The 12,027-nt window shown below is 48.8% G+C and overlaps 3 protein-coding genes across 4 annotated transcripts in view; 1 reads left to right on the top strand and 2 right to left on the bottom strand.

Annotated features, from left to right (window-relative positions):
* The window catches only part of IFT172 (intraflagellar transport 172), a 36,543-nt gene extending 31,636 nt beyond the window's left edge, over positions 1–4,907 (bottom strand). For both annotated transcript variants that reach the window (XM_019970509.2, XM_070798952.1), the window contains exons 1-7: positions 4,737–4,907; positions 2,013–2,156; positions 1,655–1,767; positions 1,180–1,219; positions 809–874; positions 517–596; positions 217–304 (exon numbers count right to left, since the gene is read on the bottom strand). In XM_019970509.2, coding sequence (XP_019826068.1) covers positions 217–304; positions 517–596; positions 809–874; positions 1,180–1,219; positions 1,655–1,767; positions 2,013–2,156; positions 4,737–4,775 — 570 coding nt within the window. In that variant the 5' untranslated portion in view covers positions 4,776–4,907. The remainder of the gene's footprint in view (positions 1–216; positions 305–516; positions 597–808; positions 875–1,179; positions 1,220–1,654; positions 1,768–2,012; positions 2,157–4,736) is intronic.
* GCKR (glucokinase regulator) overlaps positions 1–12,027 on the top strand; it is a 72,554-nt gene that overhangs the window by 29,051 nt on the left and 31,476 nt on the right.
* On the bottom strand, positions 7,027–10,179 carry FNDC4 (fibronectin type III domain containing 4). The gene is made up of 7 exons (XM_019970508.2): positions 9,803–10,179; positions 9,467–9,611; positions 9,265–9,380; positions 8,813–9,017; positions 8,245–8,334; positions 7,811–7,935; positions 7,027–7,640 (listed from the first exon to the last, which is right to left on the bottom strand). Exons 2-7 carry the CDS (start codon positions 9,585–9,587, stop codon positions 7,605–7,607), a joined length of 693 nt encoding a protein of 230 aa, XP_019826067.1. The 5' UTR covers positions 9,588–9,611; positions 9,803–10,179; the 3' UTR covers positions 7,027–7,604.

The raw sequence follows: 12,027 nt of genomic DNA, 5'->3' as shown, positions 1-12,027 counted from the left end.
TTCCACTTGATTCATCCTTTCCTATAACTATTAAGCTTTGGCCTCCTGAAAACAAATCCTCTTCTGCGGCCACATCCAGGTGTCTCTCTGCCTGAGGCCTCACCTTCCAGCCTCCTCCCTGAGCACCATAATCTAACTTTCTTAGATGTCCAACCTCCCCTAGGACAGTGCTTGGGATTTCCTTCTCCCCTTTCCCAGAGCACCCTTTATTCATACCTGTGACTCTCCTGAGCCTTCATCATCAAAGAAATACCTAACAATGGTGCCATCTGCATGACCTGAGAGAATTCCTTTCCCAGAGCAACTAAAAAAAGGAGAAAAGAAAGAAAGGAGAGACATAAAGGAAGCAGTTAGAACATCCTGTCTCCCCAAGAAAGTCCCCTTCCTCATCAGACTACTCTACCTGTGGTTCCCGCTCCCAGCCCTCCCCATCGTTCACACTATGGTCCCTCAAGCCAAGACTCGAGCTTTTCCTACCATTCCCAAGCTTCTGGGATACCATTCTTCCTTACTCACTTTGTTGTCAAGGACACCACATAAGAATCTGTCCCATAGATGGTAGATGATTTGTTAGTTTTGGTGTTTGCTAAACGAACCTGAAAATGGGAGAGTGGACAGAAGTCTGGTTAGGCTACTTTCAACTCTATCCAGGACCTAAGGGACAGAAATAAAAACACAAGAACTGTTCCCTGTGTGGTCTCCCCCCAATACGTAACTTGACCCTCAGGGAGAAGATTAACCATATACCTCTTTCCAGAACCATTATCCCCATCCACAGCCTCTCCTGTGCTTCTCTTCCCTCCTTTACCTTTCCTTCAGCCAGCCCAAAGACAATGATGTATTCTGCTGGCCACTGCAGGCAAGTAACAGCACTCTGGAAGAAAGCAAGAATGAAAAGGATAAGCCTATCTATGTATATGAGCACACAGATAGACAATCTAAACCTGAACAGCCTACCACATGCCACCACCCCAACCGCCGACAGGGAAGGAGAGGAGGGGACATGACTGGGCTCTAAGGAGGAAGGCACAGGCGGGTAAGCAGCCAGGCAGCACCATTCATGCAGCAGGAAAAGTCAGAGACAGATATTAACAAATGCCAACTTCTGGCTGTATTTATAAGCAGATATATTGATATATTTGTTCCTCCTGATCTCTCAGGGATTGGTAAGAACATTACCGTCTGGATGAACTTGTTACAAATGACTTTCTTGTCACCCCTGCCAAATAAAGGAGAGAAGCATATTAAAAACCACATCCATGAATAAATGCCACAAATGATGCTGGGGGAGGGGAAGGAGTTGCAGACACCATCCTTGGCCCACCAGTGTTGCCTGTCACTCCACGGAAGCCCTCGAGGAGGCATAAGAAGGAGCCAGAGTAGCTTTGGAAGAATAATAAAAACAGAACATCACTCCTGGCTCCCCAGGATCTCAGAGGGCCTCCTTGTTGATCTAAGACTGATTCCTCCAGGGATGGGATCACAGGAAACACAGTGCAGGCAAAGGGAAGGCAGCAACAGACTCCAGAAGGCCCCTGCCTTCCAAGCTCCAGCACGGCTCCTTATTTTCTCCATTCCCCCTTCCCAGGGAGGCATTTCTTCCTGCCTTTCCCTTCTTCTCTGGGACACCCCATCTCCCAATCTCTATCCTCACCAGTCTTCTCCAATCTTGTAGACATAGATGATGTTGTCAGTCTGTCCTATGGCAATCTTAGTGGAATCAGGAGAAAAAGCCATGCCCTTCACCATATAGCTCTTCCTGCCATACTAAGAGTCAAAAAAGAAAAAAAAAAAAAATAAGAAAGAAAGAAAAGGACAGAAAAAAGAAGTAGTGAGTATACTGAAAAGAGAAGAACAAGTGCATATTGATGGTAGCGGGCTTGAGGGCTTTGTACTAAGAAAAGGAAGTGCAGGCCATTTCCTATGCCTGTGGCTAGGAAGCAGGTTAGGAAGCCTTCTAGGTTTATAAGGTCCCATCAACAGATTAAGGTACACGTGAGTATTCCCTTCACCTTCATGTCGGCTGGTTTGGTGGAGAATTTATCTCTTCGCTCCCCATGTTCATCATATAGTAAGACCACACGGTCCACTGTGCAGACAGCAAATTTGGCATTGTTCTGGGACCATGCCATGCAGGTGACCTTTGCAGCTCCATCCTGCAGAGGTAAAGGGGACAAAAATAATCCAGATGCTGGCGGAGAATGCTATTAGCATTTCTAGTTCCATTACTTCTAGTGTGACTTTGGTCAATTTTCCTTCTAGCACAGTCCTTAAAACAAAGAGATGCCCATGATCTATCCAGGTCTCTGAGGCCTCAGAGCCCTGGATGGTGGAATAAACTGCTTCTAGAAACCATAATGCAAACGCACTAGGAAGTGACACAATGAGTAAGTACCGGTGTGTCCCTACAGTGGCCTTCTTATTCCCTCATTCTGCTACTGAAATAAATGCAACTGGTCTGATTAAGTTTTGGTCTTTAGCCATTAATTCAATTAATGTTTTTGAGTACCATACTGAAAAAGGCACTTGGCCAAGGGCTGAGAGATAGAGACAAAGAGCAAAACGTGGTTCCTGCCCAAAGATCTAAAAATGGGAAAACTCCCATAAGGGAGGCACATACAAAGCACTATAACTGTTTGGAAAAGCCCGAGATAATTTTCCATTTAAATGATCAACGCTAAGCTTTGAAGAATGGAGACAGTTACGTAGGGAAATTCTCCGAGGTAGAAGAAATGGCATAACAAGTTCTGGTGAATAAACAGTCATTTAATTTAGCTGACACTACATTGTTAATAGCAGAACAGAAGGGGGAAGGCACGAAAAATAGATGGAAGCCAATTCAGGAAGGCTCTTTTAAGCTAGGCTGAGTTTGGACTTATTTGGGAGAAAAGGGAGAGACAGTAAAAGTTCTGGAATGGGAAGTAAAATAATTACAGTTGAGACTTAGGATTCAAAAAATGCCTTTGTTTTTTATTTTTATTTCTGTCGTTGTTGTTTTTTTTCCCTTAACAATCCACTTCACAGAGGCCCAAATTAGAAGTGATCAACTCCTGGTGAATTATTCTTGCTATGTCTGTCCCTTCCACCACCAGCCCTGGTGGTCTATGCAGCAGGTTCTGCACTAAGGATTTCCCTCCTAGAAATTGAAAAAAAAAAATCTAGTTTCTGCTCCGTTTGATTAACTACTTGGGCTGTAGAGCCCTGGCTTAAAACATTGTTAATTTTTACTTCTAACCTACCCACTTTCAACGTCAGAGGTAAAAAGGGCCTTTTTCCCATCAAAATCCTCAAACCAGAATCAGAAAATAGTCACCCCACCACCTTTAGCCTTCTCCAACTCTTGACTAAATTAGGTTAGGAGTGTTGAGGGCTCCTCATTAATTGTTGCTGACCATCTTCCTTCATCATTTTGCCCCATCCTGGGCACTCAGTCCTTTCCCGCATCTGACATCACCTTATTTTGAAAGATTGAAGGGAGATTTCATTTCCAATTATTCCATTAGGGTAAAGGAATTTTCAAAATACAGATTCAAAGCAATGAGTACACCTCTCTTTTGTTCTAGTTTCCTTCTATTTTCCTAAAGCCACATGCTCTGTGAAGCCTTCCTGATTCCCACAATCAATCAATTCTCCTTTCTCTACAATATGTACCTCACAGGACTGTTGTGAGGATTAAATGAGGTAGAGATAGAGGATAATAGCTAAGTTTTAACGAGCACTACAGATTAGGCACTTTGCTAAGTGTGTGATACACATTATATCACTTTATCTCATTACTGAGGTAGGTGCTACTCTTATTCATCTTTTCCAGATGGAGGCACAGATAGTCTAAGTAATTTGCTCAAGTTTACAAACACAGTTTAAGTGGCAGTATCAAGATTTAAATCCACGTGTACCTGATTCTATAATCCACAACCCCAACTTCTTTATTTATGCTGCCCTGGTACACATTAAACATTCAATTATGACAGATATTCTTGCTTTGTATTATTTTGTCCTTTGAATTTTGAATATCGTTCTCTCTTGTCTAACAGTTTTCATGCTGCTTTTTAGTTTACAAGGTTCTCTTGTGTATACTACTGCCTTTAACTCTTTCCCCTAATCCCCTAAAGCTGCGATTACTATTATTCCCATTTACCAAATGTAGAAGTTTGGATGAGTGCTTAAAGAGCCTGTGCGATAAAGGCTAAAGTCAGGGGTATCCGGTCATTTATTTAAAGTAGTGGTGACGCTAGGACTTGAATTCTGGTCTCCTAACTCCAAAACCCCGCCTTTCTTCAACATGTTCTACGGTTACATCCCTAGTGCCCAGCCTCTTCTGAATCTGAGATTTTTACCATCAAAACGAACGGTGTGGTCGCCTGCACTCCCTTCGGTGGGACATGCACCTAGAGCGCTCATTTAAGCGATGTAGATTATTGTTAGTTGTTTACACACGCGTTTCTTCCTCTAGTACGAGCCTCTCGAAAGCAAAGGCAACAACTGGGGAAGTTCTGGAGCCCCAGCATGGGACCTGGTACACAACTGATCCGTTAAATGAAATGAACGGAAAGCTACGGTGCTCAGCAGCCCCTCTCGCCTACTTCACACTCTATCGACGGAGCAGAGTCCGTATCACCGCTAAAGCCTTCGGTCTTCTGCACACAGTAGGCGTTCACCGTTTCCAAACTTCAATCCCCCACTTTCCTTGGAACACTAAGGCGGGCGAGGGAGCGAAGAGGCACGCGACTCCTCACCTGAGGGCTCAGCAGCGTCCTCAGGTGCTTCAACTGCATGACGAACACCTGTCTCTCAGATGCCTACAGACAGCGACAACTCCCGTGGTTACCTGGACAACCCGCCACGCAGCCGCAGCCACGGCCGCTGACGCACTAGCGACCTGAGCGCGACACGCGTCGCAAGGTCACCACGCAGTTTCGTAGCTTAGCAAACAGAGCGCGCGCAGGCGCGTTGAGATCTAGGGCGGGACCCTGAGAGGGTTTGCAGACTTCTCTTCTCGACCAATCCCGTCGCGGCATGCAAACCCAAACTCCAGCCACGCCCACAAGCCTTCCGCAAACTCCGGGGTTCTACGTAATCGTAGTCTCTCTCGGTGTTTGATGTACGTAAACGCGGCTGAGCGCTTTCTTTTAATCCTCACAACCCTGGAGGAAAGCAGGGCAGTTGCTCTTATAGGCCTTTTACAGTTGACAGAATTGAACCCAAATAGGTTATATAACTTGCACAGGATCACAAAGCTAATAATGAATACTCAGTATGTGTCTGCCAGGTACCGTGCGAAGTGTTGTACATGTCTCACTTAATCTCAAAGCCACCTTTTGACAGTGATAACATTATTAGTCCCACTTTACATAATAGGAGACTCAAGATTAGAGGGCTTACTTGTCTAACCTAACACAGAGGTTTAAGGACGAACTGGGATTCAAGCCAGAGCCTGGTACGTTTATACACCCTTTGAATTCCTTCTCAGTGTCTAGCTCCTTATTTCCGTGCCATGCTACTATATACCGTGTGACACTCTCATCCCCAGAAATGATGTATCCAGAGTCTGAGAGAAATGTGCTTTGGAACCAGTGGTCAGAGGGAGGTAAAGCACCCTACTTTTGAACTGAAAAACGGTGGGGTTAAGACTGCTGCTTAGATCAGGATGCTTTTATGGTTTAGGGCAGAGGGCAGACCAACCCTTGGCTCACCTAACAGATTTAGTCTTGTGATAACCGGGGTTGGAGCTTGGATAAGTATCAAAACTACTTCTTGACTTTGGATTGGGGTTCCTTTCAGAGGATGTAATTAATGTAACTTCTTATAACAAAGTAGAGTGATCAAGATGCAGAAAAGGGAAGTTATTCATAAGTTTCCACGGGAACTGGGAGGGTCATATGTTGACTGATCACATGAAGACGGTTACCTTCCAGACAGTGTAGCTTGTGCTGCCCAGAAAGATTCTGGGTTCTGAAGTCTTTCCCCCTTAGTGGTCACAGATGTCAACAGGTATTTCTTTCACTGGCACCAACCTCCCCTTGGAACTTGGGAAAAAGTGGAGGACAGTCCCTATTTTCACAGGAAACAAGTAGGCCCCAGAGCCCAAATTCTAATTCTTTTGACAGGAGAGTTCCAACCCCAGTTTTATTTCCAGAATGCTCCTCTGGATATAATGGCAGAGGGTAAATATAAACTCATTTATTCTTTATAATTATTATTGGCTTTGACTGAACGAACGGAGAAGGCAATGGCACCCCACTCCAGTACTCTTGCCTGGAAAATCCCATGGATGGAGGAGCCTGGTGGGCTGCAGTCCATGGGGTCGCTAAGAGTCGGACATGACTGAGCGACTTCCCTTTTACTTTTCACTTTCATGCATTGGAGAAGGAAATGGCAACCCACTCCAGTGTTCTTGCCTGGAGAATCCCAGGGATGGCAGAGCCTGGTGGGCTGACATCTATGCGGTCACACAGAGTCAGACACGATTGAAGTGACTTAGCAGCAGCAGCAGAACGAACAGAGAGACATACAGACAGACAAAAGGGAAAGCAAGGACAGGGAAAAATAGGCACAGAAATGCACAGGAGAGGAACACTTTGCCCCCCGGGGATCCATTAATCTTTCATTTGTTCCAAAACCCTGTTCAGTCCTTTACTGATTACTAGCTCAGGGTTGATGAAGTCAGTGGAATAAATGATGAAGAGTTGGGCTGCCAATGTGGGCAGTGAAGATAAAAAGGCTCCTGGCCCTCTCATGTAACATAACTTTATTTTCCACTGGTGCACAAAGAATTTATATCCTCCATTTTTGTTCCCTGCTCCTCCTTCTTACCCAATAAAGCAAAAGAATCGAGGGCCCTAGTTTTCTATGCCCCTTTCTGGCCCCTCTCCACCCATTCTAGACTGAAGAATCAAAGCAAACACCTTCAAATAAGAGTCTGCTCCTGTCAAGTTGGTAGTGGTGGTGTGAGAGGCCCTTGTGGTCAGGGGAGAGGCAGTGGAGAAGTGTCTTTCAGCATACTAGACAGTATTGCATACAGTCAGCTGCAGTTTGTCCAAGAACCTTTATTGGAAAAATGTCCAAGGGGTGAGACCACCAGCAGCTGGAGGGGCTGCCCGTGAGAGGGGGAGCACCTGAGGCTCCATGGAAGACGTTGGAGTAGTGCAGTGCAGCGTCTGCCTCCAGACCCAGACAGTTCTTTTTATTTTCTTGGGGAGGGGGAGTACCCACAGAAATACTGCTCTCTGAGACCCGGAGGCAAGATGTGGGGGCAGCTGGGGATGCCAAGGGTCCTGATGCAGGTGAAATGGGGGCCCCATTTGGGACCTAATGGGATAGGGTTGAACAAGTGACTCTCCTCTGGACCTGGGGGGTGGAAGGATATATCCCATCTGATATCCACTCCCCAGGTCCAGGGGCTCAGAGCCTAACAGACCTACCTTCTGGCCCTGCTCACAGTGGAAAGAGGATGGATACCAGGCCTGAGATTGTGGGAATGCCATTACCCTCTGGGAAACTGTGGGATCCTTCAGTCTTGGGCAGATCACCATCTTGGGCTCTCCCTGACCCCAGCCCCAGCCCCAGATTATTAGTGCATCCGTCTTCTGGTTCTGCTTCTTCTCTCATACGTCAATAGTATTGATGGATGGTGACTTTTTCTGTGAAAGAAGATGGCCTGAGTCTCTAATTTCAGGAAAGTGATAGTTTCCTCCATCCCAAATTTCCATTCTCCCTCTTCTCCTGCCCCTCTATGACCCTTCTCCCTTTCCCTCGATACTTCTAGACACAACCCCCAACCCCCTTCCCGCCCTCACTGGCCCCACATCACCTGTCTTGTCCCCACTGGCCTTCCCTGAGGACTCTGTTCCGGTCCCTTCCCCTTCTCCTTGGGGTTGTTGTTGGAGTCATTGTCCTTGATGATGTCATACTGACGGCAGAATAGCCCGATTACAGCTGAAACACAATCATACAATCTGAGCCTTGATCCTGACCTCCCCACTCATAGCCCTGAAGGGCAGTGACATACCCACTGTTTCTAGAAAATCAAAGAAGAAAATCTTTGAATTCCTGTTTCCCATGCACATTACATTCTTCATCATCCTCTCTGGGCTCCCAACAGCCTCCTCTCCCTTTCTTCAAACTTTTCCTGCTTATCTCCCCACACCGTTGTTCTCACCCTGTTTTTTCCTGACAACCTTCACCAACTCCCACCTTCACTCAGCCCCACTCAATCCACTATGCCCCATCCAGCTGCTTACTCACCAGCCCACATGAGCAACACCACCACAATGATGACCACCTCCCCCGTCTGCAGTGGTCGCTCTCCATCCAGACCCTCCACTGTGATGTCACCTGAGAAGGAAAAGAAGACAGACCCCAGGTTCTGGGGAGCAACTAGAGAGCTATGCCTGTGTAGACAGTTCAGGATGGAGATGCTGGGGATTAGAGCCAGTGTAGACCTGTCGCAGCACCGTTGCTGGTAGCCCCTCTCTGGGAAGCTGCTGGTGGACAGGTGGTTAGAGACCAAACAGCAGGAGGGCTGCAGGTCAGGTGCTCACTCATGCAGGCTGCAGCTGCAATGAACTGAGGCTGGGTAAAAGGAAGATTTAAAGCCCTTCCCCCCAAACAATTCCTTACCAGCCTGTCTAAACTCAGTCTCCTGCCAACCTGCTTTCCTTCCTTTCCTGGCAGTACAGTGAATTATATCATCCTTCTACTCATCTAAGCTAGACTGCTGCTTGCTTTGCGGAAGTAAACAGGAGGCCAAAGACCAGGTAAACACTCAGAGAATCCAAAGCTTTAGGGGGTGAGGAATAATCGAAACTCTCACCTGGGCTTGAGCTGTTGGAGGGTAGCCGGTCAGACCCCTTGAGAGTTCGGAAGTGCACCCGCGGCCCTGGGGGGCTTTCTCCCCGGAGGCCGATGCTCCTGACCTGCACTGTGTAGTCACTGTCTTCAGCCAGGCCCCAGAGAGCACAGGCCCGAGTCGTGGTGTTCACCTCTCGGATCACACGTTGCCCAGGGCCATTCTGTCGCTGCAGGGAGATGATGAGAGAGGAGGACAGCCTCACCCTGGTCCCAGGCCACAAGGCTTAGCCCAGGATTCTTGAACACCCAAGAACTCTGGAGGACTGGGGTGGGAAGGGTAGCCTGAGCCAGGGAACCCCAGCTACATGTCTCCCAGGGCAGGGAGGGGAGCTGGTGGGGGTGGGGGGCGGTGACCAGAGGGAATGCTCAGAGATCCAAGGACACAGGTTGGGGCAGCAGAAGGGTGATTCATACTTGCTGGGAAATGGAGTAGCCAATGACGATGTTGCCTTCTGGGACGTCCCAGGACACAGTGGCCGAGTTGGCTCTGAGGTGAGTGACTGTCACATTCACAGGAGACGGAGGCCGGTCTACGGGCGCCAGTGTGTGAACAGGTTACCAGGGTCCACCCCCAGACTAGCTCTGGTGACTCCTCACCTGCTCCCCTTTTACTCACCTGCTCGCACAAAGCCCAGGTCGCAACTGACCAGCAGGAGGACCGTGGGGCTTAGATATGGGGAGAGGGGCATTAGTGAAGCCATGGTCCCCACCGAGTCCGCTGGGAGGCACCCGGGCATCCGTTTGACATTCAGGCGGGGCTCCTGGAGGTGGCAGGAGTTGGGGGGGGGAGGGGGGCGGGGGTCAAGGACTTGCCAGAAAGCACAAGCGGGCAGCTGCTCTCCCTGCTCCCCACACCCCACAGCAGCCCCAGAACCCCCCTTTCCCCTTGCCTTGCCCACCCCCGCAGCACCCCGGCGCCCTCAGTTCGCGCCTCTGCTCTGCCCACACCCACCTCCGCCGGTCCTCGCGGTGGGTCAGGCCTCGGGGGGCTGCTCGGTGCCCAGAGGGCGGCCCATCGCGGACTCCGTGGCGCTGTCCCTACCCCATCCCGGCGCGGGCCCGGCCAGGCGGGCAGCGCGGGACCGAGCTGCGGGCAGAGAGCGGAGGCGTAGCGGGTGCGGGCCGCGGGGCCCCGGAGCCCCCAGAGCTCCGACCGGCCGCGCAGTCTGTCCGGGAGCAGGGGGCGGTGCCCTCGCGGCCTGGCAGCTGGCCTGGGTCCCCGGGGCGCGAGGCAGTGCGGCTGCCCCCGCCGGCCCCTGCAGCGCGATGTGACCGTCCCGGCGCGCCAGCCGCCGTCTTCTGCAGAGCTGGCCTCGGTCGCTCAGCCGCAGCCCGGCCGGGACGTGCGGGCCCGCCCCGCCCCGCTGGGGTTCTCGCCGCCGTCATCACTGCCCCCCCAACCCGGTTCTTTCGGGGCTCCTCCCACGACCCTCTCATTGGCGGCCTCTAGGGCCCCCCATCCCTCCTGATCCCGGCTCCCGCCTGCTGAGCCCCCGCAGGGGGGTCGGGGGGAAGGGACGTCCCTCCGGACGCAGGTGCGAGGGTCTCGGGATCTGAGAGGCCCCTCCTCCCCAGATGGAATTAGCCAAGTTGGGAAGAGGAACTCCACCTTCGGTGCGCGAGGGGACAGAGTCATGGAGATAATAATTATTTTGACAATCTCCTACTTGTAGACTGCGTCAGCTTTTAAGTCTCTTCCCCATTCATGATCTGATATTGATCCCCTTCCTTCTCTCATTCATTCTTCCACTTATTAGGCAAATATTTATAGAGCTTTCTCTATGTGTCTGACATGTTAATAGCTGGAGATACAGCGATTATTAAGGGTTTTGGGTTTATAGGGGAAATTTAAAGAGCGACGACCTGTCTCAGCTCTGCGACTTACTGTGTGGTCTTAGGCAAATAGGTTAATCTAAGTTTCAGGTTTCCCACCTGTAAATCAGAGGATGCAAAACCTCACGGGGCTGCTGTGAGGATCAAATGATACAATATTGGGGAACGATCTTTAAAAATCTCATAACACTGTGTGAAGAGAGATTATTCTTAATTTGCACCAATTTGTTAGTTACTTCATTTATTCAATAAACATGTAAATCCTTAAATTATTTCATGCTTTGGTTGAGCATGAGACCTGGAGTGAGAACCTGGGTGTGAGTCCCAGTTCTCTCTGCTGTGTAATCTTTAGCAACTAACTTAACTTCTCTGAGCTTCAGTTTCATCATCTAAAAAATGAGCATGTCAATATCACCTTTTTTTTTTTAATTGAATTATCAGTTCAGTTCAATTGCTGAGTCGTATCCTACTCTTTTCGACCCCATGGACTGCAGCACGCCAGGCTTCCCTTTCCATCACCAACTCCCGGAGCTTGCTGAAACTCATGTCCATATAGTCGGTGATGCCATCTACCCATCTCATCCTCTGTCATCCCCTTCTCCTCCTGCCTTCAATCTTTCCCAGCATCAGGGTCTTTTCCAATGAGTCAGTTCTTTGCATCTGGTAGCCAAAGTATTGGAGTTTCAGCTTCAGCATCAGTTTTTCAATGAATATTCAGGACTGATTTTCTTTTGGATGGACTGGTTGGATCTCCTTGAAGTCCAAGGGACTCTCAAGAGTCTTCACCAACACCACAGTTCAAAAGCATCAATTCTTCGGCACTCAGCTTTCTTCACAGTCCAGCTCTCGCATCCATACATGACTACTGGAAAATCCATAGCTTTGACTGGATAGACCTTTATTGGCAAAGTAATGTCTCTGCTTTTTAATTCGCTGTCTAGGTTGGTCATAGCTTTTCTTTCAAGGAGCACGCGTTTCTTGATTTCATAGCTGCATTCACCATCTGCAGTGATTTTGGAGCCCCTGTTTATTGTCACCCTGCTTATTTAACTTCTATGCAGAGTATATCATGAGAAACGCTGGGCTGGAGGAAGCACAAGCTGGAATCAAGATTGCCGGGAGAAATATCAATAACCTCAGATATGCAGATGACACCACCCTTATGGCAGAAAGTGAAGAGGAACTAAAAAGCCTCTTGATGAAAGTGAAAGTGGAGAGTGAAAAAGTTGGCTTAAAGCCCAACATTCAGAAAACTAAGATCATGGCATCTGGTCCCATCACTTCATGGGAAATAGATGGGGAAACAATGGAAACAGTGTCAGACTTTATTTTTCTGGGCTCCAA

Source organism: Bos indicus, chromosome 11, assembly GCF_029378745.1.
Source record: "Bos indicus isolate NIAB-ARS_2022 breed Sahiwal x Tharparkar chromosome 11, NIAB-ARS_B.indTharparkar_mat_pri_1.0, whole genome shotgun sequence".
NCBI classification, from domain to species: Eukaryota; Metazoa; Chordata; class Mammalia; order Artiodactyla; family Bovidae; genus Bos; species Bos indicus.
Note: the sequence above shows the minus strand (reverse complement) of the source record. Positions and strands in the feature narration are given on the sequence as shown.

Coding starts and splice junctions, on each gene's coding strand:
- FNDC4 (XM_019970508.2), bottom strand. CDS start 9,587: ATGCCCGGGTGCCTCCCAGCGGACTCGGTGGGGACCATGGCTTCACTA. Junction 9,018..9,264: donor GCTACTCCATTTCCCAGCAA/GTATGAATCACC, acceptor ATCTCCCTGCAG/CGACAGAATGGCCCTGGGCA. Junction 7,641..7,810: donor GGCCAGTGGGGACAAGACAG/GTGATGTGGGGC, acceptor CTTCTTTCACAG/AAAAAGTCACCATCCATCAA.